Source organism: Trichomonas vaginalis, chromosome I, assembly GCF_026262505.1.
Source record: "Trichomonas vaginalis G3 chromosome I, whole genome shotgun sequence".
Classification (NCBI taxonomy): Eukaryota; Parabasalia; order Trichomonadida; family Trichomonadidae; genus Trichomonas; species Trichomonas vaginalis.
The window spans coordinates 6182885-6210516 of record NC_067203.1 but is presented as its reverse complement, the minus strand read 5'-3'; the positions used below and the strand labels follow the sequence as shown (position 1 = coordinate 6210516).

Here is a 27632-nt window from a genome sequence, read left to right as displayed (position 1 = left end):
GCATTTCCTCTATGTTTTGTATCTTTTCCCTTATACCTTCGCATAATATGACAATTATTATGGATGGCTAAGGCTATTTTTTGAAATCTCTATAAAATATATGAAATCAAATGAAATGATTATAGAAAATAGTGAAAACATGTAATATCGATGAATAAGAGAATAGTAAATAGAATTTAAGAAACATTTTGCTTTTACTATTGAACAATATATCTTTTTAATATAATAATTGGAATGTAGTGTAAATAAAGCATGCTCTTGCACTCTTATCAATATAGCCTGGAAAGAAATTAAAAAATAAATATAATTCATGGTAGTAAATGTCACAATGCGACAGAATACAGTTCAATATTTGTGTGTTGATGATATTTTGCATTGTTTCAAGAAAATTCTAATTCGTTAACAAAAATAAATTAATTGATAACGAAATTCAATTGCTTTTCATATCTATTATCATTTATTTTGAGATCTTTGGACAAACATTAGTGAGTTTAGTGGATTTACTTTGTATTTTGCATCAATTTTCTTTGCTGTTGGAGTTGAAGTTTAAATTGTTCTTGCATAAGAATGATTTGAGCTTTAAATTGATCAATTTGTTCTTTTGTTTTAGCAAGTTCTTCTTTGGTTTCTATAATTTTCTTTTTCCTCTCTTGTTCGTTTTCAGAAGAATCGGTTTCTTGGATTATTTTCTCTGCACTTGCAACTTTTGCAGTTAGTTCTGAAACCTTATTCAAAGTTTGCATAAGTTCATCATTCGACATTTAAAAAAATGTTCTAATAATTAATAATAGATATAATTTTCTTTGTGCTACTCTTTTATCTCAAAGAATTATAAAAGAAAAGATAATTTTCAAAAATTTCGATGTTTGAAAATTGATAAAAATTAAATTGTCCTGTTCGGTATGATTCTATTGGTCCGGTCAATGAGAATGGAATGAACCAAGGTATCTGTTATCGATAAGAAATATTTAGAAATTACCGTCCAATATTGAAAAATGATTTATTTGCAAAACCCTTTCTGCCATTAGATTTAGTTATGTTTAGACAGTACGATTTCAATAAATTATAAACGCCAAATATTTAATCAAAATTTTGGGGGAATGATGTGAAATTTCCTATTGTCCTTTATCGATATCAATTCAATTTTGGAGACGATAGAAAGATTTTATTTTTATATCTTTACTGCTTGTTATAATACAACATATTAGTAACGATTATAAATTGCAGTTTGATTCAATTTCGAAGAAAGTAAATGGAACCCCATCTATCTATGCGGAATCAAGAAATATCACTTCCTCCAAGTTATTGGAGTGTTCTATCACCAGAAGATCGCACTGAGTTCATGCGACTTCGATCAAATTTCCTTCAAGGGCAAAAAATTTCATCAAAAGATCGACGTATCGTTACTTTCCGTAAGGAATTAATTACAGTGCTTAAATTCATCGAAAGAAGTGACGTTCATCAAGAAGAAAGAAGTGTATTAGTAGGTGTATGCTTCGCCGGACCTTTTATCTGTGTCAATACACGTCAGCTCAAAAATTTCCTTGGTAGATGTAAGTCTTCCATCAATGGAAGCTTCCAGCAAATGGGTTATGTTGCACTCAGAACTAAAGCGAAAGCTCGAAGTTGCGTAGTTGCAGTAATGCCTTCTTTACAGAATGAACAGAATATTCTTAGACAATGGACTGTACGCTTTGCATCAAATGATGCTCATTTTTGTTTCTTATCTTCATTTTCTCATGTTCAGCTTCCAGCTATTACAGATGATGATCTATATGATGAAAAAAGGCCAGCTGCTCAAAATATCTCTCCACCACCGCCATTTCAAGCCATGCCAAGGCCACTCCAGCAATTTCAACCGATGCAGCCTTACGTACCTCAACAGATCAGACCTCCTCCACCTACAAAACCACGCCAAATCGAACTTGATCTTCCAAATATGGACGAAGGAAGCCCATTCGATCCAGAAACAAATCATCATTCAGACTTAGCTACTTCAATGTCAGTGGATTGCTTTTCCACTATTAATTATACTAATGATACATGGGATGATACCGCTACAGCATTTGACGGACCAACATTTGATTGGGATTTGCAGATGCCGTCAAATAATAAGACAATGCCGCATTCTAATTCTGCATTTTTACCTTCTGTTAGAGATTGGGATCCACTTGATGATTTCTAAATAGATAATAAAGATTTTTTATATAATAATATTAAATTAAATCTAATTCATAGAGTAATTTTGCCCTAGTCTTATCTTATAGAATTAGTATGCTTGTTTGCTTTAATTTTGTTTAATAATTATCAAATGAAATTGGTTTTATAATATATTTGTGAAAGTCTATATTATGCATTTAGTCTCAATAACTTAGCTTTTCTCTCGATAATATGCCCTATACTAAGAATAATATTCCTAACTCAAAATGAGGAAAAGAAACCAAAGTCAATTGTTCAATAAGTAGATTTGAATGTGTTTGACAAGAGTAATGACGGTATTTATTGTATTCAAAGGAAAAATATTTTGGAGAATTGCTAGGCATCACCACCAAATTGGAAATCTAAATCGAGCTAATTATAAGAATGCTATATTAGAATTATATTGTTTTTTCTTAGATGTAACGAATAATTTCTAGTGAAAAAAAGTTTACAACAAAAAAAATTTTCAATAAATTAAAAAAAAAATGCAGCGTATGAAGATGAATATTCCCGAACCAGAGCGGTATCCTCGAATGACACCTGAGGAAATCGAGATGGTTAAGGGAGCAATAGTTGAAGGCCATAAAAATATATTAATTGCCTTTAGATCTGATATTCGAAACTTCAAGACACTTTACAAAGATTGTTACGTAGTTTGCACACCATTCATTCTTTATGCCTACAAGAAAAATGGTAAAAAACTCGAGAAAATGGCAAGAATTTACCTAGCAGATATTATTTTAATCGCATACTCAAAAGAAAAATACCTTTTAGCACAATCGGAAGATACATCTCTTGTTATTACTGCACCTGAAGCACTCCGTGTTGCTCAAATTCTTTACAGAAACTATCAAATTGTATTTTCCAATTTAACAATAGAAGAAACATGCGAGCTACGTTCTTACGATATGTCCCTCTTCCCACCTATCAAATTACCACTTTCAAATTCGCAAAAATTCCAATTTGCATACGCATCTCTTTGTGCAAAGGAAATGAGACCATTTAGAAACGAAGCTGTTCGTTTCCTTCACTCAATGGTTCTTGCTCGAAATGGAGTTTTCGATATTTCATTACTTCCTGTTGATCTTTTTATTGATAGAAGAGATCTTTTGCCTGTTTTGAAAGCTGTTGACTATATGAAGTTCACATCAGGTTTCTGCTGCGTAAATGTTTCTCAGCCTGAGCTTTTCACAGGAATTGCTGATATTATTTCAAAAAGTACTTCAATTAAGATTCTTTACTTCGTAAATTGCCAAATCACGCAAGGTATGAAACAGATATCAGAAGCTCTCAAAGCAAACAGAGAATTACCTGTCGCTTACTGGTGTTTAGATCAAAATAAAATTACTGACTTTGACTTCTTCCCAGTCATTGTTTCTGCACAAAAGGAACCGATCAGAGTCCTTTCCCTTAATAATTGCGGCATAAAAGCGAACCAAACAAACGAATTATTCAAAGCTCTCGAAGCAAACACATTCCAACGCTCTATGGAGGTTCTCCAGATCCATGGCGCTGAGTTTTCCCAGGACTGTGTGGCCTCATTTGATAAATGGCTCGATTGTCAAAGCGATGAGCTGAAGAAACTCGATTTGGGTGGAATTGCCAACAGTGGTCAGGCAATTCTGAGCCTTATCCGCCGTTACGCACCTCCTCTGACCCATTTAACCCTCTCTGGAACCCAAATTAACCTTGCAGCCCTTGAAGACTTACTTGAATTCATCAGAGAGTCCAAGACCTTGGAGATGCTTGATATTAGCGGTACTGGATTGGCTCCAAAGAGCATTACCCATGTAATTGAAGCTATTGCTGAAAATGATAACCTGAAGAGATTCGATTTGAACCTCAGCAACCTCGCAATACATGGAGCTGCACTCATGCCGATGTTCGGAGCCTTCCTTGATAGCAATCTCGAAAAATGGAGATCAATTATTTTGGATGAGAACGGAATGAACGCAACAGACCTCAAGAACTTCTTACCATTATTAATAATGATGCCAAAACTCAAGCGCCTTTCCCTTTCTCGTAACTTTTCTTCAAAGACAGAAAATATCTTGAACATTCTCCCAGGAATCATCGAGATCAAGTCACTTAAATACCTTATTATCCAAGGTGGCCCAACAATGAAGCTAGAATCCGCCATTTATCCACTTATCGAACAAATTTCTGCCAGAAAGCTCAAATATCTTGATCTGAGCAACAATGGACTTGGTGATAGAGGTGTATCCCTTGCTGTTGGCGCTCTCCGAGCCATTCCTACACTGAAACATTTCGATATCACAGATAACGGTTTAAGAGGTATCCAAATCTGGATGGAGCTTGCAGATGCAGTTGTTTCAGCACCAGCGCTCGTTGAATTCCAGTTCTCCATGTCAGATATGCTTGCGACAATTGAATTATCTAAAAAGAACAAGGCAACGATCAGGCAGTTAACAGAACTCCAATCATCAGCACTCAACGCAGTCTATGCACGCCGCAGAAGACTTGGACTCGGTTGTCCGTACTTGGAAACAGAAGATGTCGCTTATTTATCCCGAAAATTCAAAAACGGTTCGAAACATTCGGCCGTTTGCAAGGAATTCAATCTCCCATTGCCGTACCAACATGAAGGAGAGGTTGTCGAGGATGGTGGCGACATTACGGAGATAGATATTGGTGAAATGGCCGTTTACGAAACAGATTCAATGAGATATGTCATTGAAGAAGACGTTTCCGCCTTCGAAGCACCAGAAATAATGACACAGGTCATTACATTGCCAGGAACAATGCCATTGATCGTTGAAAACAAGGAGCCAGAGGTAATTAGCAACAAAACAAGTAATCCGCCACATTCAAGAGTTGCTTTCATCGAACCTGATCAAAAGGAACAACCTGTGATCATAGTAAGCTCTGATGATTCTGATGAAGATGATGTTATTAAGTCTAAAAACTTTGATATCAATGATGAAAAAGTTTTCGGACAAAAAGTGACAAAAAAGAGGTCCCTTAAACCTGATTCAGAGAGCGAAGATGAAATACAGGTGAAACCAAAGAAGTCCAATACTCCGAAGAGAAAATTGAAGCTGGATGACGATGATGAACCTGAAGAAGAAGAAATTCCAAAGAAATCTCCAAAGAAGAGAAGCATTGAACAAGAAAGGAAACCAAAGAGAAGACTAGAAGACTCTGATGATGAAGAAGAGGAGCCAAAACCAAAGAAGTCGACTCCAAAGAAAAGAATTCTTGATTCAGACGATGAATCACCGAAACCGAAGAAATTTAATTCGAAGAAAGAGTTGTTTAGCTCGGATGATGATGAGCCACCAAAGCCAAAGAAGTCTACGCCGAAAAAGAAAAATCTTGATTCAGATGAAGAGGAAATAAAGCCAAAGAAATCAAATTCGAAGAAGCCAATAGTTAGTTCTGATGATGACGAACCTCCGAAACCAAAGAAATCGGCTCCGAAGAGAAAATTATTGGATTCTGATGACGAAGAACCTCCAAAGCCAAAGAAGTCTACTCCTAAGAAGTCATTAATTAGCTCAGATGATGATGAGCCTCCAAAACCTAAGAAATCAGCACCAAAGAGAAAATTATTGGATTCTGATTCGGAAGAAGAACTTCCAAAGCCAAAGAAATCGGCTCCAAAGAAACCATTAATTAGTTCTGATGATGATGAACCACCTAAGCCAAAGAAATCGACTCCAAAAAGGAAATTATTAGATTCTGATTCAGATGAAGAACCTCCAAAGCCAAGGAAATCTAATTCTAAGAGGAAGTAATCACTAGGTTATATTTATTTTATGTTTTAAATTAGCTTTTTTTTCTAATCTTGTCTATATTTTAATGATCAAAAAAATTGAAAGGATGTCATGGGTAAACCAGAAAAATGTCATGTAAAATACAACTTTACAGTGTCATCAAGAGGTTTACATCGCCATAAAATCGACACTACAAGGCCGAAAATCCACTACAAGGCTCATGAAAGGACTTTACGTAAGTGGACCTTTGATAATTCAGGATTTTGATATTTCAAATAAGGGAAAGAAGAAGATCTGTTGCTGCATACTTTTGGTTTGTTAGAGCAATATGAAGGACCTTTTTTATCTTTTTCATTGATGCTTGCTCCAGGCAAAATTTCAATAGTTCCTTTACTATCATTCATTGTTGCGAATTAAAGAGCAGTATATCCATTTTTATCTTTTTCATTGATGTTTGCTCCAGGCAAAATTTCAATAGTTCCTTTACTATCATTCATTGTTGCGAATTAAAGAGCAGTATATCCATTTTTATCTTTTTCATTGATGTTTGCTCCAGGCAAAATTTCAATAGTTCCTTTACTATCATTCATTGTTGCGAATTAAAGAGCAGTATATCCATTTTTATTTTTTTCATTGATGTTTACTCCATTAGAAAGATATCTATTTAAACATAAGGAGCTGAGATTACTTTCAAAGAGTGATACATATCCTATGATGACCTATTTATAAAAGTTAATACTGTTATTCTACATTAATAATAGTTAATAAACATCTATATTTATTATATCAGAGAGAGAAAAAAAAATTGATATTAATCAGATAAATCCGAGTTGTAGGACCTAATACTGTCAATAAATGTATCTAATGCAATCAAGCATTTATCAGCACTCTTATTTAACTCTCCGTAATAATATGATTGTTTAATTTCATGAATTCGATCTTGCAGGGAATATAATTCTTCTGTATCACGCAAATCACGAATTGATGGATGATTAATTAAAAAAAGAGCTGATAATAAGTCTAATGGATACTTTGCACTATTATCTGGACAATTTATTGCAGTATCTAAAATTTCTTTTATGAATTCATTTGAAAAACATAGACTAAATTGCTTTCCATCCCTTTCTATGAAAGATTGCAAAAGATTCAGAATTTGGTTCTTCAATTTGAGAGGGGATTCATAGTACACATCTTCAAACATATCGAAATGCTCTGTCTTCACTGGAATATCATTGAATTTGATGATTTTTGAGTATAATTTGAGAATACTTTCCAAAATTTCGACATTATCTGGATGTTCTAATGAATTTTGAATTATATTCAATAAATCATCAATAAACTCTGGTGATTTGAAGCCAAATTTCATGAGAAAATAAATTACTGCTGCTGCATTAAAAGAAGCCGTTTTTGTTTGAAGCAAATATAATATCTTGCCTATAGAATCAGATTGATTAAGTAAAACAATAGCTTCGGCGCCACGATAAGGAGAAATATTATCTAATTCTGAAAGATTGATTGCCAAGCCTGCAAGTATTGTATCACTTGTCTTGTCATCATTGCTATTTGAAAGAATAGCAAATCCGAAATCTATTAGCGAAAGTAGTTCATCTGGTTGGAATTTATTGTTCCTTTGATTAAGATTGCTATAGCAACAAGCTTGAACAATAGGATTTGTAATAGCCTTGATATATTCAAATGCGATTTCTGGAGGGCAATTTTGGCTAAAATTATACCGGTAATTTAGAAATGCAAATATGTGTTCTATATTGTCTCTAACATCTTGTGAAACATTCTTGTTTAAAGTAAATATCTTTTCAATGAATTCTGGGGTCATAAAAATATCTATTTCATCTACATTAAGAAGAGCGTAATATATTATGTAACTTATAAATGGCAATCGTGCATCGTTTGGTGAAGAAGCCATAAATGCGTTATATAAATAGATTAATATTTCTGGTGAGATTATACTTTTGATTAAATCTTTATCAGCCGAAGAAATTTGGTGTGCAAGAAACATTAATTCTTGATTTTGGTCACTTGAGTTGATAACATCATTAGAAAAATCGATATACAAATTATTTGCTGTTTTATGAAGTGAATCTATAAAATTTAATTGGTTGTAGTCATAATAAGTTGCTGAAAGTACTTCCTCCTTTCGCTCATTAGTAATTTTATCGAGATCGAAAGGATCTTCATCATCCATGAAATTTTATAAATAAATTGACCTGAATGTATTTGACAACTGTATTTATTGCTGTCATTTTTAACTTATTTATCTTATATTTTGTTGTCTAGAGCCAAATCTGTGATGAGAATTCAATATTTGCTTTTACTAACTAGAAAAATGCATAAAAATGAATAAAATAAGTAATTTTCAAGAATAAACAGATATATTTTAAAACATAAAAACAAATTTTGGCAATATTGCATCAATTGAATGATGCAATACTGTGGGAAACAAAATCTATTATTATTTAAAGCTTATTATCCTCTTTGAGCGAAATAAATTCTGAAATAACATTAAACCTGATGATTTCGTCATCAGAAGGAATACTTCCAGAAGGAAGAGCATCAAACTCGTGTTGGAGACGTTCTGATTCCTTGTAAATCCAGTTAACATCATGATCAAGGATAGATTTCATGATATCAATGTAAACATTTGCGGATTCTTTAGTCAATAAGCTCTTCAATTGTTTTTCTGATGGTGATTTCAAAAATTCTATAACTGTTGGCTGGAATTCTTCAATAATTCCTGCATTTTGGTTTAATGTTCCTTTTTCTGTTCTCATTTTATCGCAGTAGCTGTTTATAAAGCTAACCATATCCTTCGCATTGCGATGTCCTTCATAAAGAATCTCTTCATTGTTAACATTTAACTGAAATCTTGGAGTTTTTCTGATTTTAAAATCAAAGAAGAAAGATCTGAATTTGTGTATGTTAATTTCGCAAACAGCAACGTCTTTTTCTCTTTGAAATGCATCTGCAGTGATTTTCATTTCATTCAAAAGTTCTTCTTTTTCTTTGAATTTATCTTCATAAAATAGTGTAAATATGCATGATTTCTGGTTGAATAATTGATGCCATGTCTTGTTATTTGGTGATAATAAGTTTGATTGAACCGAATTTCCAATTAATCCGGTTTTATTTGCTAGCCATGCATTAAGTGAATCGTGTGACATACCACCATCATAAATATGTACTTGGTTATTCATATATAAATGAATTGCTGGTGGTTCCCATTCATTCTCTTTCAAACACAAGCGTCTGTACTTTCCGCAGTTGATGTAAGCTATCGTTACATTTGGAATATCTCTGTACTGTTCAGAAAATGTCTCCCAATCGAAATTCAATCTGACGCTGTTTTTGAAATGTTCTGAACTAAACCTGACAACCAGTGGTTTTCCTGATTGCTTCAGCGACTCGAAATTGTCGCTGTTTAATGAATTTTGGATTACGAAACCTAATAGAAATAAAATTTTTAAAACTGTCACTTTTTATGAATATTAGAGAATTGGAAACTGTGTTATTAGGGAGAAAAATGTCATATTCAGAACATTGATACTGCAAATTGCATCCTTTACGCATAAAGTTTTATAGTATCGGGGTGTTTTAGTAAGAAAATTCGACAAATCTCGAAATATCTTAAAATTATTTGTGCAAATGCAATAAAATCTGAATGTAATACATTTGAACTCTGGTGGTTCAAAATAGGTATTGTTTATGATCATAATAGGCCCTAAAATGATTAAAATATGGTGGCCTATTACAAATTAGCATTAGGATGAACTTTATAGGATCTGTAAAAAAGGAAAAAGATAATTAAGTATTTAAAGAATAATTTTTATTCATGTTATGGAAGGGAGTTGAATTCAATTGAAAATCAAATTAAAAATACTTTTGTAGATTTAATTTTGAAGGGACTTCTAAATTAGAGTTTTAGAGTTAATCTAAAATGAATATTCTGTGTGTTAGTTTTGTTTTTTTAAATAGGTTCTTTTAATATGCTCAGCAAAAGTGCGTTGTTATCATCAATGACAGCAAGACTCATCTTTATCCCCATAGCATATTAATAAGAACCTTTATTAGTACATACTATGACCTAAACAATCAAAAATATGTGGAGCCAAACCGTAAAAACCACCACAAATTTGTCACATTAATAATTACATTATTAATATCGATAAATAAGCTTACAAAGGGTATATTGTCCTTTTGATCAAAGAAATAAGGTGAAAATTCGAGTTTTTTTTGGAAGAATTTTGGAGGAAATAGATTTTCATGATTTTGGTCAGTTAAGGTTTTAATGGTGTATACTATCATCAACAAATCTGAGATTCAAAATTTGAATGCTTGCAAACGATCAAAATATAAAAAAAATGAGTTCTGACTATGCTAAGCCATACTCGGACTTTATTGGAGCATTTGAAAAGCTTTTTCATATAAAGTCCAATGAATCTGTTGAATGCATGTGTGATATCATCACAAATGTTTTGATTTCGAAATATCAACTTACCAAAAGCCAACTCACCGAGATCATTTTAAAAGCACTTCAATATAATTATACATCAGGAGAAAATTATATAAAAATTCTCAAGAATATTGGCTTTGATAATAAGAAGCTTTCGAATTTAACATTCCCATTAGAGGGTTCAGTCGAATTTATTGTTATGCATGATCAAATTGATAAATTTAAGGAATATATTTCACAAGCAGAACCTAAAAATGATAATTTTTTAAAAATTCCTGATTTGAATGAATATGGTCATTTCAATTTATCATTAATTGAAGCATGTGCATATTTTGGATCTGTAAACATTTTCTTTTTCTTAATTTCAAATCAAAAGTACGCTCCATCAACAAAATGTCTTCAATATTCGTTAATTGGTAGAAATACTGACATTATCAACGAATGTTTAAAGGATAATAAGATGGACAAAGATTGTCTCAGAGACATTGTGTGTTCACATAACAACGAAATGCTTGAATTCGTTTTAGAAAGAAATATTTTTACTTATAAAGATTTCGATGGAAGAAACTCACTTTCAACAGCTATTTACGAAGATATTATCAAATACCAAAACCTGAAAGCTGTGTTTCTTCTTTTCAAAAGAGAGAAAAACTTCATGGTTCCATGGTGTGCTGCATTTCCTCAAACAATAGATATTCTCAAAAATGAAAAACTTCCTGATAAAATTGATTTTAAGAAAAGAAATATTCTACAATATGCATGCATGTCACAAAATTCCGATATTTTCAAATTTTTATTTAACTCAACTGACAAAATTGATGTCAATTATCATGATATATATAAAATGACTGCTCTTCATTACGCCGCAATGTATAATAATATAGATGCACTAAGAATACTTATTTCACATGGCGCTGATATCAATGCTAAACTCACTCAATTTCATTTCATATTAATCATTATTAAATGATATCCTCTTTGATTTCATATTAATCATTATTATACTGTATTCTTTTTGATTTCATATTAATCATTATTATATAGAGTTCTCTTTTATTTCATATTAATCATTATTATATAACGTTCTCTTTCATTTCACATTAATCATTATTATATAGAATTCTCTTTCATTTTATGTTAATCGTTATTATATTATATTTCATTTCATTTCATATCAATCATTATTATATAAAATTGTTTTTTATTTCAGATAAATCATTATTATATAGAATTCTCTTTCATTTCATATTAATCATTATTTTATCAAATATATTTTGTAATATTGAATCTCCACTTTCTATTGCAATTCGCAAAAATTCAATTGATATTGTTAAATTCTTAATTGAACATGGCGCTGATGTTAATGCTAAACTTACCCAATTTCATTTCATACCAATCATTTTTATATAAACTTCTCTCTGATTTCATATTAATTAATATTATATGACATTCTCGTTGATTTCATATTGATCATTATTATACTATATTCTCTTTGATTTCATATTAATCATTATTTTATGGAATCCTCTTTGATTTCATATTAATCATTTTTATACTATATTCTCTTTCATTTCACATTAATCATTATCATACTATATTCTATTTCATTTCACATTAATCATTATTATACGACATTCTCTTTCATTTCACATTAATCATTATTATACGACATTCTCTTTCATTTCACATTAATCATTATTATACGACATTCTCTTTGATTTCATATTAATCATTATTTTATGGAATCCTCTTTGATTTCACATTAATCATTATTATACGACATTCTCTTTCATTTCATATTAATCATTATTATACGACATTCTCTTTCATTTCATATTAATCATTATTATACGACATTCTCTTTCATTTCATATTAATCATTATTATACGACATTCTCTTTCATTTCATATTAATCATTATTTTATGGAATCCTCTTTGATTTCATATTAATCATTTTTATACTATATTCTCTTTCATTTCACATTAATCATTATCATACTATATTCTATTTCATTTCACATTAATCATTATTATACGACATTCTCTTTCATTTCATATTAATCATTATTATACGACATTCTCTTTCATTTCACATTAATCATTATTATACGACATTCTCTTTGATTTCATATTAATCATTATTTTATGGAATCCTCTTTGATTTCACATTAATCATTATTATACGACATTCTCTTTCATTTCATATTAATCATTATTATATTATGTTCTCTTTCATTTCATATTAATCATTATTATACGACATTCTCTTTCATTTCATATTAATCATTATTATACGACATTCTCTTTCATTTCATATTAATCATTATTTTATGGAATCCTCTTTGATTTCACATTAATCATTATTATACGACATTCTCTTTCATTTCATATTAATCATTATTATATAGAATTCTCTTTCATTTCATATTAATCATTATTTTATGAAATATATTTTATAATATTGAATCTCCACTTTCTATTGCAATTCAGGAAAATTCAATTAATATTGTTAAATTCTTAACCGAACATGGTGCTGATGTCAATGCTAAACTCACTCAATTACATTTCATATTAATCATAATTATATTATATTCTCTTTGATATCATATTAGCCATTATTATACTATATTCTCTTTGATATCATATTAGCCATTATTATACTATATTCTCTTTGATATCATATTAATCATTATTATATGAACTTCTCTTTCATTTTACTTTAATCATTTTTATATGACATTCTCTTTGATTTCATATTAATCATTATTATACTATATTTTCTTTCATTTCATATTAATCATTATTTTATCAAATATATTTTGTAATATTGAATCTCCACTTTCTATTGCAATTCGCAAAAATTCAATTGATATTGTTAAATTCTTAATTGAACATGGCGCTGATGTCAATGCTAAACTCACTCAATTACATTTCATATTAATCATAATTATATTATATTCTCTTTGATATCATATTAACTATTATTATATAGAATTCTTTTTCATTTCATATTAATCATTATTATATGATATTCTCTTTCATTTTATATTGATCATTATTATATGAGTTCTCTTTCATTTCATATTAATCATTATTATATGATATTCTCTTTCATTTCATATTAATTAATATTATATGATATTCTCTTTCATTTCATATTAATCATTATTTTATGGAATCCTTTTTGATTTCATATTAATCATTATTATGTGAAATTCTCTCTCATTTTATATTAATTGTTATTATATTATGTTCCCTTTCATTTCAAATCAATCATTATTATATAGAATTCTCTTTCATTTCATACTAATCATTATTATATAGTGTTCTCTTTCATTTCATATTAATCATTATTTTATCAAATATATTTTGTAATATTAAATCTCCACTTTCTATTGCAATTCGCAAAAATTCAATTGATATTGTTAAATTCTTAATTGAACATGGCGCTGATGTCAATGCTGAACTCATACAATTTCATTTCATATTAATCATTATTTTATGGAATTCTCTTTGATTTCATATTAATTAATATTAGGATATTCTCTTTGATTTCATTTTAATCATTATCATACTATATTCTATTTCATTTCATATTAATCATTATTATATAGAATTCTCTTTCATTTCATATTAATCATTATTTTATGGAATTCTCTTTGATTTCATATTAATTAATATTATAGGATATTCTCTTTGATTTCATTTTAATCATTATCATACTATATTCTATTTCATTTCATATTAATCATTATTATATAGAATTCTCTTTCATTTCATATTAATCATTATTATATAGAATTCTCTTTCATTTGATATTAATCATTATTATATTGTGTTCTCTTTCATTTCATATTAATCATTATTATATAGAATTCTCTTTCATTTCATATTAATCATTATTTTATCAAATATATTTTGTAATATTGAATCTCCACTTTCTATTGCAATTCGCAAAAATTCAATTGATATTGTTAAATTCTTAATTGAACATGGCGCTGATGTTAATGCTAAACTTACCCAATTTCATTTCATACCAATCATTTTTATATAAACTTCTCTTTGATTTCATATTTATCATTATTTTATGGAATCTTCTTTCATTTTATATTAATCATTATTATACTATATTCTCTTTCATTTCACATTAATCATTATTATACGACATTCTCTTTCATTTCATATTAATCATTATTAAATGATATCCTCTTTGATTTCATATTAATCATTATTATATGGCATGCTCTTTGATTTCATATTAATCATTATTATACTATATTCTCTTTCATTTCACATTAATCATTATTATATGAAATTCACTTTGATTTCATATTAATCATTATTATACTATATTCTCTTTCATTTCACATTAATCATTATTATATAACGTTCTCTTTCATTTCACATTAATCATTATTATATAGAATTGTCTTTCATTTCATATTAATCATTATTATATTATTTTCTCTTTCATTTCATATTAATCATTATTTTATCAAATATATTTTGTAATATTGAATCTCCACTTTCTATTGCAATTCGCAAAAATTCAATTGATATTGTTAAATTCTTAACCGAACATGGTGCTACTTGATGATCTATTTCTAATATATAACCTAAAATACTAAATATTACTTGTTATTATTCTAAATCACTTTAAAACCTTTACATTTGTCACTTATAATTATTGGTTAACTTTATTATTTATCCCTCCACTATATTTCATATTTTGCTTTGAATTTATTTGATAGTATAAGTATCTGGATGAATATCATATTTCTTTTGGCTCTGCAATTATTATTGTATCAATTTATATCTATAAACTTTATCAAAATTTATAATTTAAATTAGATATTTTACCATGGTACACTTTTGAATGTAAGGTGAGAAAGCTTGAGAGCAAAGTTGCTCTAAATCCCTCATTATATCACTCCTGAAAGTTTAGCCTTCATCAGTTCATTTTGTGGTTCAATTTGATAGGTTATACCAAAACTATTTTTCATGGAAATTACGTATTTTCAGGGTTGATATATTGGGAGACATATAGCAACTTTACTCTCAAACTTTCCATCTTACATTCAAAAGTGCCCCGTAGTATAGACTTTTTAAAATGGTATGGACTTTTTTTACTGACGTTATAGATAGTTATTCGAAAAGTTCAAATTTCAGAGCAATTATGAACAATGATCAAGAAAAACTCATTAATTTCACAGAAAGAGAAGATTTTGATTAAGATCAAAACAATTTATATCCATATTCTAAAGAAGGATATTCATTACTTGAATTATGTTGTTATCACGGTACAGTTGATTGTTTCAAGTTATTAAGATCGAAATTTAAATCAGAAATAACTCAAAAATGTCTAGAGTTTTCATTTTTAGGAGGAAGACCAGAGATCATGAGTGAATGTTTGAAATATCTAATACCAGGTAATGGGTATATGAAATATGCAATTATTTCACACAACATTGATTTTGTTACATTCTTGATGAATGAGTACAATATAGAGATCAACTTATTTTATTGTGGAGATTATCATAATCTTGAATTATTGTTAATATATTTCGATCAAACTAATAATTTTAGCACATGTTTCATTTTTTCAACCATGTTTAATATTCCATCATTTTGGGATTATTTCCTTTCATGAGGTGAAGAAATCAATATCAAAGATCAAGATGGAATGACCGTCCTTCATATTTCAGCAATGTTTAATAATAATCAGATAGTAGAACTTCTTCTTTCACATTGTGCAAATATTAATGAGCACTTCATATTGCAGAAGAAAACGATTACAAAGAAATAACCGAGCTTCTTATTTCGCATGGGGCAAATATCTGCTAAAAAAATAATGATGAGAACGCTGTTCTTCAAAAGGTAAAATATATTATCATGCTCAATATTAAAAGAATAAAGAATAACACACAACTCCAGATATCAAACTATAATGCATGAAAACCTACCATAGGGTCATAAATACCACTTCTAAGAGAATCCTCCCCCAAAGGTGGAATTGATGGATTTAATATAAAATTTTAAATAATATATTTCCATCATTGGTCGATAATATTTAGGAGATTCTAATTATAATATTTACATCAATAATTTAATAAAAACTTCGATAAAATTGAATATTAAATTTATTTATAGAAACCTGAGATTTCATAATCATCTCAGCTTCTACATATATGTGTATTTATCACATTGTATACTATCTATTTCTGTTGATTTGAGGTGTATATAATGAATGTTGGTCAAATTGTCCAGAGGTAGAAATTAAGGGTCCACTGTAAGGCCAAATAAGGCCTATCGTCATCCCAAAAATATTGCTCAAGATGGTGTTTTACTAAGACCCAAAACTTAAAAAAACACAAAAAAATTAACTTTACTCTTTTGAGATCCTTATCAGATGTGCAACAATTTGATGCAGTATCGCAATTCGAATCCGATTTTTTAATGTAGATGTACTCTAACATTCTTGAAAAAATGCAAAATGATATTAATTAAGCTTTTCATTTCTGTATCATACACGAAACAAAATCATTTATTATACTAAAATTTATCAAAGTTTGAATAATGAAAAAAATAATATCTAAATTTTTACATTGAGTCGGCTATTGATATGGTCAATATTAAATCGTTTAAAAATGGGCATTGGCCAGAATAATACCCACTAAAATACACTTTTTTTAAATGTTATCAATTTGTTATGGTATATCTTTATGATAATGAATAAAATGCTTATCTTTCATAAGTAAATACATAATTTATGCTGAAACACAAAAAATAACACGAAAATTTTTTGCCAACATTTCAAAACTAAGGATAATGTTTTGAATATATAAACAATAATACTTTGTCTGGAGAATTAAATTTGTGCTATCCAATTGTCAATTCTTTGAATTTTTTATAAAATGCACGATATTCCGACATTAGCCTCTTTAAATATAAACTACATGCATCACAATATTAGTATGTAATGGCATTAAAGCGAATTTCCTAATTTCTTCTCAATTTAATTCCTAGAAAAACTTAGGAATTAATGATTGGAAATAGGTCAAAAAATTCCTAATATAAAATTCATACTTATAATAAAATCAAAATTCGAAAATATCTATTTTTCAAAACACGCATCCAGAAGCAAAAAAAATAGGAAAAAATCATGTTCTTATAAAACTCGCTGATTTTGCAATTTTTATGTGATTTGAAGTGATAGAATATATTATCATCTTATTAAAACATATACTTCATTGTTACATTCACAAAATATTAATCAGAACACTAGGAAAAGTGGATTTTCAAAAAAAGACGATAACAATTATTTGCAAATCGCCTCTCAATTTTGAGAGACTTTCAATTTTTACAGTGGACCCTTAACATCTATTATAATCATAAAGTTAATAAATCAATAATCTGAATTAGTTCAAAGATTCATGATAAAAATACTGTTGTAAATGGTTAAATTCTTATGATATTAAACATCTAAAAGTGTTACAATGTCTTTACCACCCTTCAAAGTTAATATGAAATGAGAATTCCAACAAAATCAAATAAATTCCTTATTATTCAATTAAATCCAATGTTATGTTTGATAAATGCATTCCATCAATTTGTTAAACAGTCTCAAACTTAGTACATAAAATAAAATTTGTAAAGAAATTTGTTTTAATAACAAAATATGTTTAATAATAACAAACATTTATGTATATTTAAATTAATTATGACATAAAATTTACAAAATTCGTGAAAATATCTGATTCATATAATCAATTTGAGAAGGAAAATCTTCTAAAGTAAGATTACTTAATATTCCTGTCATACATGTATTGAAAAGGAGCATAGAAAGTCTATTATACTGATCATTCAAGAATTTAACTTGATTTTGATTAATCTTGCGATTTTTATTGAGGCAATCTAGTTCAAGGTGATTAACCGTTGTTGCTAGCATTTCAAGCTCTGTATTCCTTGCTTGCATTCTCTGTCTAACTTTAGTTCTAATATCTTTTGAATTTAGGAATCTGGTCTGAGTTGATTTAAGCGTTTGTATCAAATCAGGAGGTATCTTAAGTGCTTGTTTAATCTGTCTCACAAGAGTAGCATGTTGATTTTCAAATTGTTTAATTTGATTTTCTGCATTTGAAATCTCAAAAAGTAGTTTTGAGTTTTCCAAATTAATTGCATTGAGTTCTTCAATGACATCTTCTGGTAAATGGACGTCAATTTCAATTTCTGGTTCAATTTCATATTTTTTAGGAATTTGGTTCTGAATTTCTTCACATTTCTTTATTTCTTCTTCGATTTTGTTATAAATATCATTCGCAATATCAAAATTGTTGTTCGCAATCTTGAGATCTGAATTTGCTTTGTCTTTTTTAAATGTTTCGGTAGTTATCTGTATATTTACCTCTTTTAATTGCTTCTGTAACTCTTCATATTGTTCATTTAACTTTTTGAGCCGATTTAAATTTGAATCTTGATGTTTATTAGATATTTGCGCAAAATCTGTTTTATTTATGTACTCTGACTTCTTAATCATTAGATTATCCAGCTCATGTTGCTGTTCTGTAAGTCTGTAAGATTTTTTGAGTTTTGTAATTTCAAAATTATTTAATTCCTTTGACAACCCGAATTCTTGTTGTATTTTAGTAGTAAGATTTGATTCTAGTTTACTTCCTTCGTTTTCTAAACGATGAATTTCTTCAATATATTGTTTTGAATTTAAAGCTTGTAATTCTGATCGTATTTGATCTGCATTCTTAACACGCACTTCTTGAAGTTTATTAATTGTCATTTGAAGCTCTTTTTGCTTTGCTGTCACTTTATTTTTCTTTAATACAACAACATCGAGGTCATTGTTGACATTTTTGATCTTCTCATTCTGTTTTGTAGTCTTTTCGTCCAAATCTTGAATGTTATTTTTAACCTCAGTCAATTTAACTTTTTCAATTTCGACAGAATTTGAATTGTGTTCATATATAAGATTATGAATCTGTACAACTAGGTTTTGTTCTTTCTCTAGTAGGGAACTCATTTGTTGTTCAAGAGATTGAACGTTATTTTTTAATTCGACATTTTTGCTTTCAATTGAAGCTATATTTTCACTTGTTTTCGTAAACTTATCTATCAAACTATTTAAGCTTTCTGTTAATTCTTCAATTTCATGCTGAATATCGTTTGATCTAGCTTCTATTTGGTTTTTCAGTTTTGATTTCGATTCCCCGATATATTTCTGTTTATCTAATAGCTTATTTGCATAGTCAGTAAGAGTATTTTCTCTTTCTAATAGAACGTTAGCAGTCGATAATTGTTTTTGCTGATAATTCTTTATCTGATGATATTTATTTGAATACGTCTTATAAGAATCACTCATTGCATCAGATAAAACTTCTATTCTCCCATGAACATAATCTGGTGGTCGCCCATGAGACATTCCAGAAATAAATTTTTATGATTACAATTTGACATTCAAAATCATCTTTCAGGTAAAAATCATAAATAAAAGAAGATATTGATTGTACTTCTTTGGGATAGCTGATTTTTCCATATAAAATGCAAAAATATCCACTTTTCAATTTTCGAAATTTGATTTTTTTTTTGAAAAGTGACATATTTTCCTAGAAAATATGTATTTTATTGGTTTTCTTGAATATAACATTTTCCAAAAATAAGATTTTAATTCAATTTATCGTAAATTATTCAATGTTCTCAAAAGTCATTGTATTTGATAATTCTTTTTGCCAATTATAACGTCGGAAAAATAACTCCGTAGCATAAATTTAACTTGTAGCACCCGTATTTTTCAATAAAACTGGGTTATTTTTGATAGCCATACTACTCTACATCTGTTTATATGCATACATCCGTGATGATACATGAAAATTCCAAACCTAAATTCTTAATTTCAAGATAATCATCAAAACTCAAGTTTGTATAATAAGCGTAGATATTGCATGCTTATCCAATATCCTCTTAATACACATAAAACATTTTGGTTAACTCGGCAAATTGAAGTTAATAAGAATCTAATTTTTGAGATATCGTTGGTAAAATCACCCCAAATTTCACCAGTGTGGAGCTCATCTGATATAGAGCAAATTCTATTTCAAAAGTTTGCTCATTTGTATTCAAAAATTCCTCTGCTACAAGTTAAAATTCCCACTTTTGGGTTATTTTTTCGACGTTATTAATTTGCTTCTAGTCAATCTCGCAAGGATTCTCGTATCGAACACAGCAAACAACATTATACATCACAGGATCTGGGACACTCACAGCAACAGAAGTCACTCAGAACTGCGATCGTGCCTCAATCACAGTTGTTCATGTTGGCGAAGGTTGCACTTCATTCACACGAGGAGTATTTTACTTCTTTTCGTCCTTACAAGATCTATATTTACCATCAACATTACAATCAATAACAGGATACGACACTTTTTATTGTTCAAACTTTGCAAATTTTTACCTTCCAAGTGGAAGCAACTACCTGGAGCTTGATGAATACGGTGCCCTGTATTATAAAGGACGAAACCTCTTAATTTGTTTACCTCCGATGAAAACTTCATTTAAATTTTCGCCTGAAACTACAATTATTGGTGATAATGCTTTTTCTGAGTGCCATCTTAGTGGTACATTCACTATTTCAAAAAATATTGCAACAACAGACGATGGATTTTTAATTGGAATTAGAGTTGACAAAATTTATCTTGAAAAAGAGTCAAAACTTACAACTATAGTTAATTGGATATGGGCTACATCTCTTAAATATGTTTTTCTAACGAAAAGAGTAAATTCAATCACTGAATCTGCTTTTTATAGCTGCCATTCATTAACTACCATCGAATTTGAGGAAGGGTCAGAATTGACATCTATAAATTCATATGCATTTTCAGAAACAAATCTTAGTAATTTCACTTTTCCTCCAAAATGTACAAGTGTTGGTTATAGTATATTTAATCTCGACAGTTCTCTGAATTATGTCTATATTCCTGCATCACTAACAAATATTGATACAAATACCTTCACAGGTTCACCAAACATTCAGAAGATAGAAATCGACAGGAACAATCCAATGTATACAGTTATTTCATCTGCAACTCTAATGTCAAAGGATAGAACAAAGTTTCTATATGTTTCTCCTTCTGAAACATCATTTACTATTCCTTCTTCAGTGAGTGAATTTGGTAAGACAATGTTTCAATCATGCCAATTTCTTACATCGATTGATGTTGAATCATTTAGCACTACATTCTCAGCAGAAGGAGGAATTGTTTACAACAAAGATTTCAGTACAGCAATTGCGTGTATTGGAGGTATAACATCAATTACACTTAACTCACGATGTCAACATATCGGTGACTTCTGTCTCTACAAATGTACCAAAATTAATTCCGTACGACTTAACAATGGACTTCTCACACTCGGAAATAGTGCATTTTATTCGGATAATTTCACATATCTTGATGTTCCATCATCTGTAAAAACTATTGATCCATCCACTGTTTTCTGTGGATCTTCTACGCGACACACACCATCCAACACATGTAGCGACATCATCGAAACAAACATCGACTTTGCCATCGGAATTCAACACCAGATTAAGAACAATGTTAAAGCACAAGCATCACTCTTCTTCATTTACGAAATCTCTATTGGATTCTGGTGATATTTATAATTATTGTTATTTTTTTTTATATAAATTCAAAATCTTTCCATTTAATATTTTTTACTTTTATCTGAAATATTCATATTATTCTAGTTCAATTTTATTTAAATTTTGTTTGCAAAAGTGACATGATTTCTAACAATTAACTTATTTGTTATTAATCATTAAAATGATATTTTATAAAGATGAGATTTTCATTCAATTTATCGTAAATTATTCAATGTTCTCAAAAGTCATTGTATTTGATTGATAAATCATTGTTTTATCATTTAAAATATAAATGTTTAGACGTGTTTTATATATGATCTTCTTGAATTTTGATAAATCTTTTTGCCAATTATATTAATTTGCTTCTAGTCAATCTCGCAAGGATTCTCGTATCGAACACAGCAAACAACATTATACATCACAGGATCTGGGACACTCACAGCAACAGAAGTCACTCAGAACTGCGATCGTGCCTCAATCACAGTTGTTCATGTTGGCGAAGGTTGCACTTCATTCACACGAGGAGTATTTTACTTCTTTTCGTCCTTACAAGATCTATATTTACCATCAACATTACAATCAATAACAGGATACGACACTTTTTATTGTTCAAACTTTGCAAATTTTTACCTTCCAAGTGGAAGCAACTACCTGGAGCTTGATGAATACGGTGCCCTGTATTATAAAGGACGAAACCTCTTAATTCGTTTACCTCCGATGAAAACTTCATTTAAATTTTCGCCTGAAACTACAATTATTGGTGATAATGCTTTTTCTGAGTGCCATCTTAGTGGTACATTCACTATTTCAAAAAATATCACAACAACGTCTCCAGCTTTTATTAATTCAATTATTGCAGACAAAATATGTCTCGAAAAAGGTTCGAAAATGACAACAATAACTAATTGGAATTGGGCAGGAAGAGCTACGTATATATTTATTACAAAAGGTGTAAAAACAATTTCTGAATCAGGAATTGCATTGGCCTATTCATTAACCACAGTCGAATTTGAAGAAGGCTCAGAATTAATATCAATTGGATCTAGAGCTTTCGCAGAATCAAAAATTGTAAATTTCACTTTTCCTCCAAAATGTACAACAGTAGGTTCAAGTTTATTTAATCTCGACAGTTCTCTGAATTACGTCTATATTCCAGCGTCACTAACAAATATCGATACAAATGCTTTCACAGGTGCACCAAACATTCAGAAGATAGAAATCGATGAAAACAATCCAATGAAAAAAAAAAAAAAAAAAAAAAAAAGGTAGTGGGGCTTCCAGGCACTTCGTGCCTTCTAGCCCCGAAGATGTTTAGAATATGAGAGAGGTCCTATAAACCGGAGAAAGTGTCATATAAACATCTGTCATTTTACTCAGAATTTTATACAGAATTCGGCAAAAATATATTTTAGGGTAGAAGGGTATATCTAACCTCTTTTCTAACCTCATTTCTAACCTCTTGAATTTTCATGAATTTTCATGAAATTTACACCAAAAATAATGTTTAGGTGAAGAGGTGAGATTTCACCTGTTTTTTCACCTCATTTCTAACCTCTTGAATTTTCATGAATTTTCATGAAATTTACACCAAAAATAATGTTTAGGTGAAGAGGTGAGATTTCACCTGTTTTTTCACCTCATTTCTCACCTCTTGAATTTTCATGAAATTTACACCAAAAATATACTACTAGGGTCATTTACGAAGAAGTCTTAACAAAGTCTTTACGAAGAAGTCTTAACAAAGTCTTTACGAAGAAGTCTTAACAAAGTCTTTACGAAGAAGTCTTGACAAAACATTTACGAAGAAGTCTTAACAAAGTCTTTACGAAGAAGTCTTAACAAAACATTTACGAAGAAGTCTTAACAAAACATTTACGAAGAAGTCTTGACAAAACATTTACGAAGAAGTCTTAACAAAGTCTTTACGAAGAAGTCTTAACAAAGTCTTTACGAAGAAGTCTTAACAAAGTCTTTACGAAGAAATTCATGAAAATTCAAGAGGTGAGAAATGAGGTGAAAAAAGAGGTGAAATCTCACCTCTTCACCTAAAATATATTTTTGGTCATTTACGAAGAAGTCTTAACAAAGTCTTTACGAAGAAATCTCAACAAAGAAGTCTTGACAAAGTCTTTACGAAGAAGTCTTAACAAAGTCTTTACGAAGAAATTCATGAAAATTCAACGGGTGAGAAATGAGGTGAGAAAACAGGTGACATCTCACCTCATATGTCCTTACTGAAAAAGTATGTGTTCCATCTGAAGTTCTTATATACGGGTCTTCCAGGAGCTTTTCACAAAATATATATGTTTTCATGTTTTGTCACTTTTCTGTCACTTTTCAGGGAAAAAACATTTTTATTGTATATAAAATGAATTTTACAAAACCACCGTTACCCTTCTTTGGAAATAAGAGTAGATGTAAAGATATTCTATTGAGAGAACTTAAGAAACTACCGAATGGTCTAACATTTGTAGATTTGTTCGGTGGAAGTTTCTATATATCTCATTTGTGCCATACTGTATTTCCTGACTCAAAGATTATATGCAATGACTTCGACAACTATATGAACCGTCTCAAACATATACCAGACACAAACAAAATATTGAAAGAGTTAAAAGAAAAGATACCTATAGGTAAGATGGAACGTATACCATTAGATAAGAAAAATACTGTCAGAGAGGTTTTGAAAAAGGCAGAGTATATTGACTGGGATAGTATATCTGCTAGACTATTATATAGTGGTGCTATAAGAGTTCATGACATTGAAACACTTATGTCAAAAGTTTTATATCTTAACTATACAAAGGTTTTCAAAGAGGACATAGAAAAATATACTGAGGGTATAGAGTTTGTGAGATGTCGTTGGACAGAGTTGTATGAAAAATATAAAAACAAGGAAAATGTTTTCTTTATAGTAGACCCGCCGTTCTTTAACACATACGATTTTCAATACCAAGCAGACTGGACTTTGAGAGACTCTTTAGAAACTTTAGACGTTTTACATAACTGTCCATGCTTTTACTTTACATCCGATAAAAGTGGTTTGGAAAGTGTCATGAGATGGTTAGAGGACATACATGACTATGAGTTTATATATGACAAGATAGAATATGAGAGAGGTCCTATAAACCGGAAAAAGTGTCATAACAAAGAAATTTTATTGGTAAGTAAATGTGGTTTGAAATAGGACTACTTGTTTTAGGTTTTTTCCATTGTGTCATTTACTTATTTGACGTGGCAGAAAGATATAGAGAATATGAAGATGAACCAATGCCTGCAAATGTCCAGTATATGTACTCGTAAGAGATATTTTTATCTAATATTAAATGGACGCACAGAACTTAGCGAATGCACAGCAACCTGGACAACCAAACCCAGAGAATATTCCAAATGAAGTTAGAATACAAACTGCAATGGCAAACTATGGTCAGGTGCCAACAGATGTACAAATGCAAACTGCCATGTCAAATGACGCTGCGTTAGGCTTACCACCATGGTATGCAAATATGAGATGGAAAGAGTTTTATACAAACCCTGAAGTGGGATATAAACAACTCTATGCAGATGACGCGAACACAGGAGTTGACCCAGAGTATGTTTTCTACCAGAGGAGAAATAGAATGTATGAGCTCCAGTTAAAGAATGCAATGGAACTCAGAAGGAAACGTAAGAGACTAGGTGGACATTAGATTTTTACATATAGTAAAATGGGTTTCTTCAGTAGTATTGGAAACTTCTTTCGAAATGTTGGAAGAGGTATATGGAATGGAATAAAAACCGTAGGAAGGGGAGTATGGAACGGAGTCAAAAATATTGGCAAAAGAGTAGGTCAGTTCGTTGGTATTATACCTAAAGACCCTGAACCAGAAGAGCAAGCTCCTGTTATACAACAGCCTGAACCTGCACCACAGTCTAGTTGGCAACCAAATCCAACACCTCAACCGTATTAAAAATTATATTTTTACTGTTCGATAGTAGTTGTATATGAGACTAAGTTCTAAGTAAAACGCATGGTATAATGGAACTATTCTCTTTCTTCCATCTGTTGTAAACCATACTTGAAAGTCTGAAATACTTCCACTCGGTGGTTCATATAGCTTTGTAGGTTTTTCGTAAAAGTCATTTGCCAAGCATAAAAAAGAGTTTTGTGCACCAGAAAATGAAGCATGAACGATAATAGCATCTGAGTCGAAAACATTTTCATATGTTCCATTAGGGTTTTCGACTTCATAAAAGTTCGGGTGTACTGGATATTCTGCAGGCTGATTTAACATCCTCAGAAACCTATACCATGCCAAGTTGTTATATTTTGTAGAAATATAAACGTCTTCTCCAAGGTCTTCTATTCTATTGAATTTAACAGTTGCATTTTTCCTGTCATATAAAATATCGAGATGGTACTCTCCTTCGTCAATGTTGTACTGTTTTGCATATTCGAGATAGATATCGTTTATTTTTTCTTGAAAAGCTTGAAGAGTTGTTTCTAAGTTTACAAGCAAACTAACTTGTAAAAGTTTTCCCTGTTCAAATTTCTCATACGTACGTTTCTCTTTGTTATAGTATCGAATTTCAAAAGCGACCGTAAATGGGAAACCATGTATGGCTTCTGAAATGAATTTCATTCTACGAAAGCCAATAGCTTTTGTGACGGATGGGTCTCTTAACCATCTAAGTGGGTAGTCAAAACGATAGCCTTCATGCTTTACGGTCTCTGTCTCAAACTTTTGACCGACATTAGTAAAAAGTTCATCTAATGGTTTAGTTGTAGCAACTCTTGAATTTTCTTTTTCTATTGAAAGCATATTTTATCTAGAATAAAAATGTCGAAAGAAACAGCGTCTATGAGAGAAATACAACACAACCGACAACTCATTGTGCAAGCTCTAAATAAGAACACAACAAACTTTTCAAACTATTCTAAGATATCTGAGTCATTGAAAGAAGGAAACTTAAAACTGACGATAAACCCATTGACAGACGAGTTTCTGTTTCAAGACAGTAAGAACCATACTGTTTGTATAAATCCAACAAAAAGAACTTTAAACGAGAAACCTATAGATGAACTTCTTTTGAAGGCAGATATTGACAACAAAGCTGACAAAGAGTATGTAGATGCAACAAGAGACTATATTCTCGCATGGACAGATAGAACATACCCACAAAAACATCATACACATAACATCTATGACGTAGATGAACTACCAGCAATGTTAGATGACAAAGCAGATAAAACATATGTTGACAATAAAATGTCAAGTGAAGTGACAAGAGCTGACAAAGAATATTCTAAAAAGACTCATACACATACCATATCTGATATTACAAACTTACAAGAAACCTTAAACAGGAAAAGTGACGTTGGACATACACACGATTTCTTCAGAACTGTTGGTATAGAAAATATTGCAGGAACGGTTGAAGAACCTGATGGAACTGGTGGGGATGTATTAAATTGGAAACCTCCTAACTTTCCACAAGGTTTAACATCGGAAGAAGACATAACAACGATGAGATACATTAGATGTAGAAATGTCTATGTCATGGAGGATGAAAACAAAGTTAAATTCACTGCTCAAGATT

The 27632-nt window shown here is 30.1% G+C and overlaps 12 protein-coding genes across 12 annotated transcripts, besides 2 other annotated features; 7 read left to right on the top strand and 5 right to left on the bottom strand.

Moving 5' to 3' along the window:
- Positions 1-500: 500 nt before the first annotated feature.
- Positions 501-761, bottom strand: TVAGG3_0938350 (uncharacterized protein; the record flags this gene model as incomplete). Its single annotated transcript, XM_001306739.1, has 1 exon — positions 501-761. The coding sequence occupies one exon, from the start codon at positions 759-761 to the stop codon at positions 501-503; it is 261 nt and encodes an 86-aa protein (XP_001306740.1).
- Positions 762-1247: 486 nt separating this feature from the next.
- On the top strand, positions 1248-2198 carry TVAGG3_0938340 (transcription-initiator DNA-binding domain ibd family; the record flags this gene model as incomplete). The annotated part of the gene is made up of 1 exon (XM_001306740.1): positions 1253-2185. One exon carries the CDS (start codon positions 1253-1255, stop codon positions 2183-2185), a length of 933 nt encoding a protein of 310 aa, XP_001306741.1.
- A 254-nt stretch (positions 2199-2452) lies between these two features.
- Positions 2453-6009, top strand: TVAGG3_0938330 (uncharacterized protein; the record flags this gene model as incomplete). The annotated part of the gene is made up of 1 exon (XM_001306741.1): positions 2685-5957. The coding sequence occupies one exon, from the start codon at positions 2685-2687 to the stop codon at positions 5955-5957; it is 3273 nt and encodes a 1090-aa protein (XP_001306742.1).
- Positions 6010-6103: 94 nt separating this feature from the next.
- Positions 6104-8172, bottom strand: TVAGG3_0938320 (armadillo (ARM) repeat-containing protein family; the record flags this gene model as incomplete). Its single annotated transcript, XM_001306742.1, has 1 exon — positions 6748-8139. One exon carries the CDS (start codon positions 8137-8139, stop codon positions 6748-6750), a length of 1392 nt encoding a protein of 463 aa, XP_001306743.1.
- A 215-nt stretch (positions 8173-8387) lies between these two features.
- TVAGG3_0938310 (cell redox homeostasis) lies at positions 8388-9392 on the bottom strand (the record flags this gene model as incomplete). The annotated part of the gene is made up of 1 exon (XM_001306743.1): positions 8411-9148. One exon carries the CDS (start codon positions 9146-9148, stop codon positions 8411-8413), a length of 738 nt encoding a protein of 245 aa, XP_001306744.1.
- Positions 9393-10282: 890 nt separating this feature from the next.
- Positions 10283-11374, top strand: TVAGG3_0938300 (proteasome regulatory particle assembly; the record flags this gene model as incomplete). Its single annotated transcript, XM_001306744.1, has 1 exon — positions 10283-11374. One exon carries the CDS (start codon positions 10283-10285, stop codon positions 11372-11374), a length of 1092 nt encoding a protein of 363 aa, XP_001306745.1.
- A 5312-nt stretch (positions 11375-16686) lies between these two features.
- Positions 16687-17778: a mobile genetic element.
- A 257-nt stretch (positions 17779-18035) lies between these two features.
- On the bottom strand, positions 18036-19835 carry TVAGG3_0938280 (uncharacterized protein; the record flags this gene model as incomplete). The annotated part of the gene is made up of 1 exon (XM_001306745.1): positions 18138-19835. The coding sequence occupies one exon, from the start codon at positions 19833-19835 to the stop codon at positions 18138-18140; it is 1698 nt and encodes a 565-aa protein (XP_001306746.1).
- A 742-nt stretch (positions 19836-20577) lies between these two features.
- TVAGG3_0938270 (leucine-rich repeats (6 copies)-containing protein) lies at positions 20578-22067 on the top strand (the record flags this gene model as incomplete). The annotated part of the gene is made up of 1 exon (XM_001306746.2): positions 20952-22064. One exon carries the CDS (start codon positions 20952-20954, stop codon positions 22062-22064), a length of 1113 nt encoding a protein of 370 aa, XP_001306747.1.
- Positions 22068-24420: 2353 nt separating this feature from the next.
- TVAGG3_0938260 (phage tail repeat-like family) lies at positions 24421-25239 on the top strand (the record flags this gene model as incomplete). Its single annotated transcript, XM_051252819.1, has 1 exon — positions 24421-25239. The coding sequence occupies one exon, from the start codon at positions 24421-24423 to the stop codon at positions 25237-25239; it is 819 nt and encodes a 272-aa protein (XP_051078393.1).
- A 139-nt stretch (positions 25240-25378) lies between these two features.
- Positions 25379-25741, top strand: TVAGG3_0938250 (uncharacterized protein; the record flags this gene model as incomplete). The annotated part of the gene is made up of 1 exon (XM_001306747.1): positions 25379-25741. One exon carries the CDS (start codon positions 25379-25381, stop codon positions 25739-25741), a length of 363 nt encoding a protein of 120 aa, XP_001306748.1.
- Positions 25742-25759: 18 nt separating this feature from the next.
- Positions 25760-26002, top strand: TVAGG3_0938240 (serine threonine-protein phosphatase family; the record flags this gene model as incomplete). The annotated part of the gene is made up of 1 exon (XM_001306748.1): positions 25760-26002. One exon carries the CDS (start codon positions 25760-25762, stop codon positions 26000-26002), a length of 243 nt encoding a protein of 80 aa, XP_001306749.1.
- A 3-nt stretch (positions 26003-26005) lies between these two features.
- On the bottom strand, positions 26006-26854 carry TVAGG3_0938230 (uncharacterized protein; the record flags this gene model as incomplete). Its single annotated transcript, XM_001306749.2, has 1 exon — positions 26006-26854. The coding sequence occupies one exon, from the start codon at positions 26852-26854 to the stop codon at positions 26006-26008; it is 849 nt and encodes a 282-aa protein (XP_001306750.2).
- A 138-nt stretch (positions 26855-26992) lies between these two features.
- Positions 26993-27632: part of a mobile genetic element that runs on past the window's edge.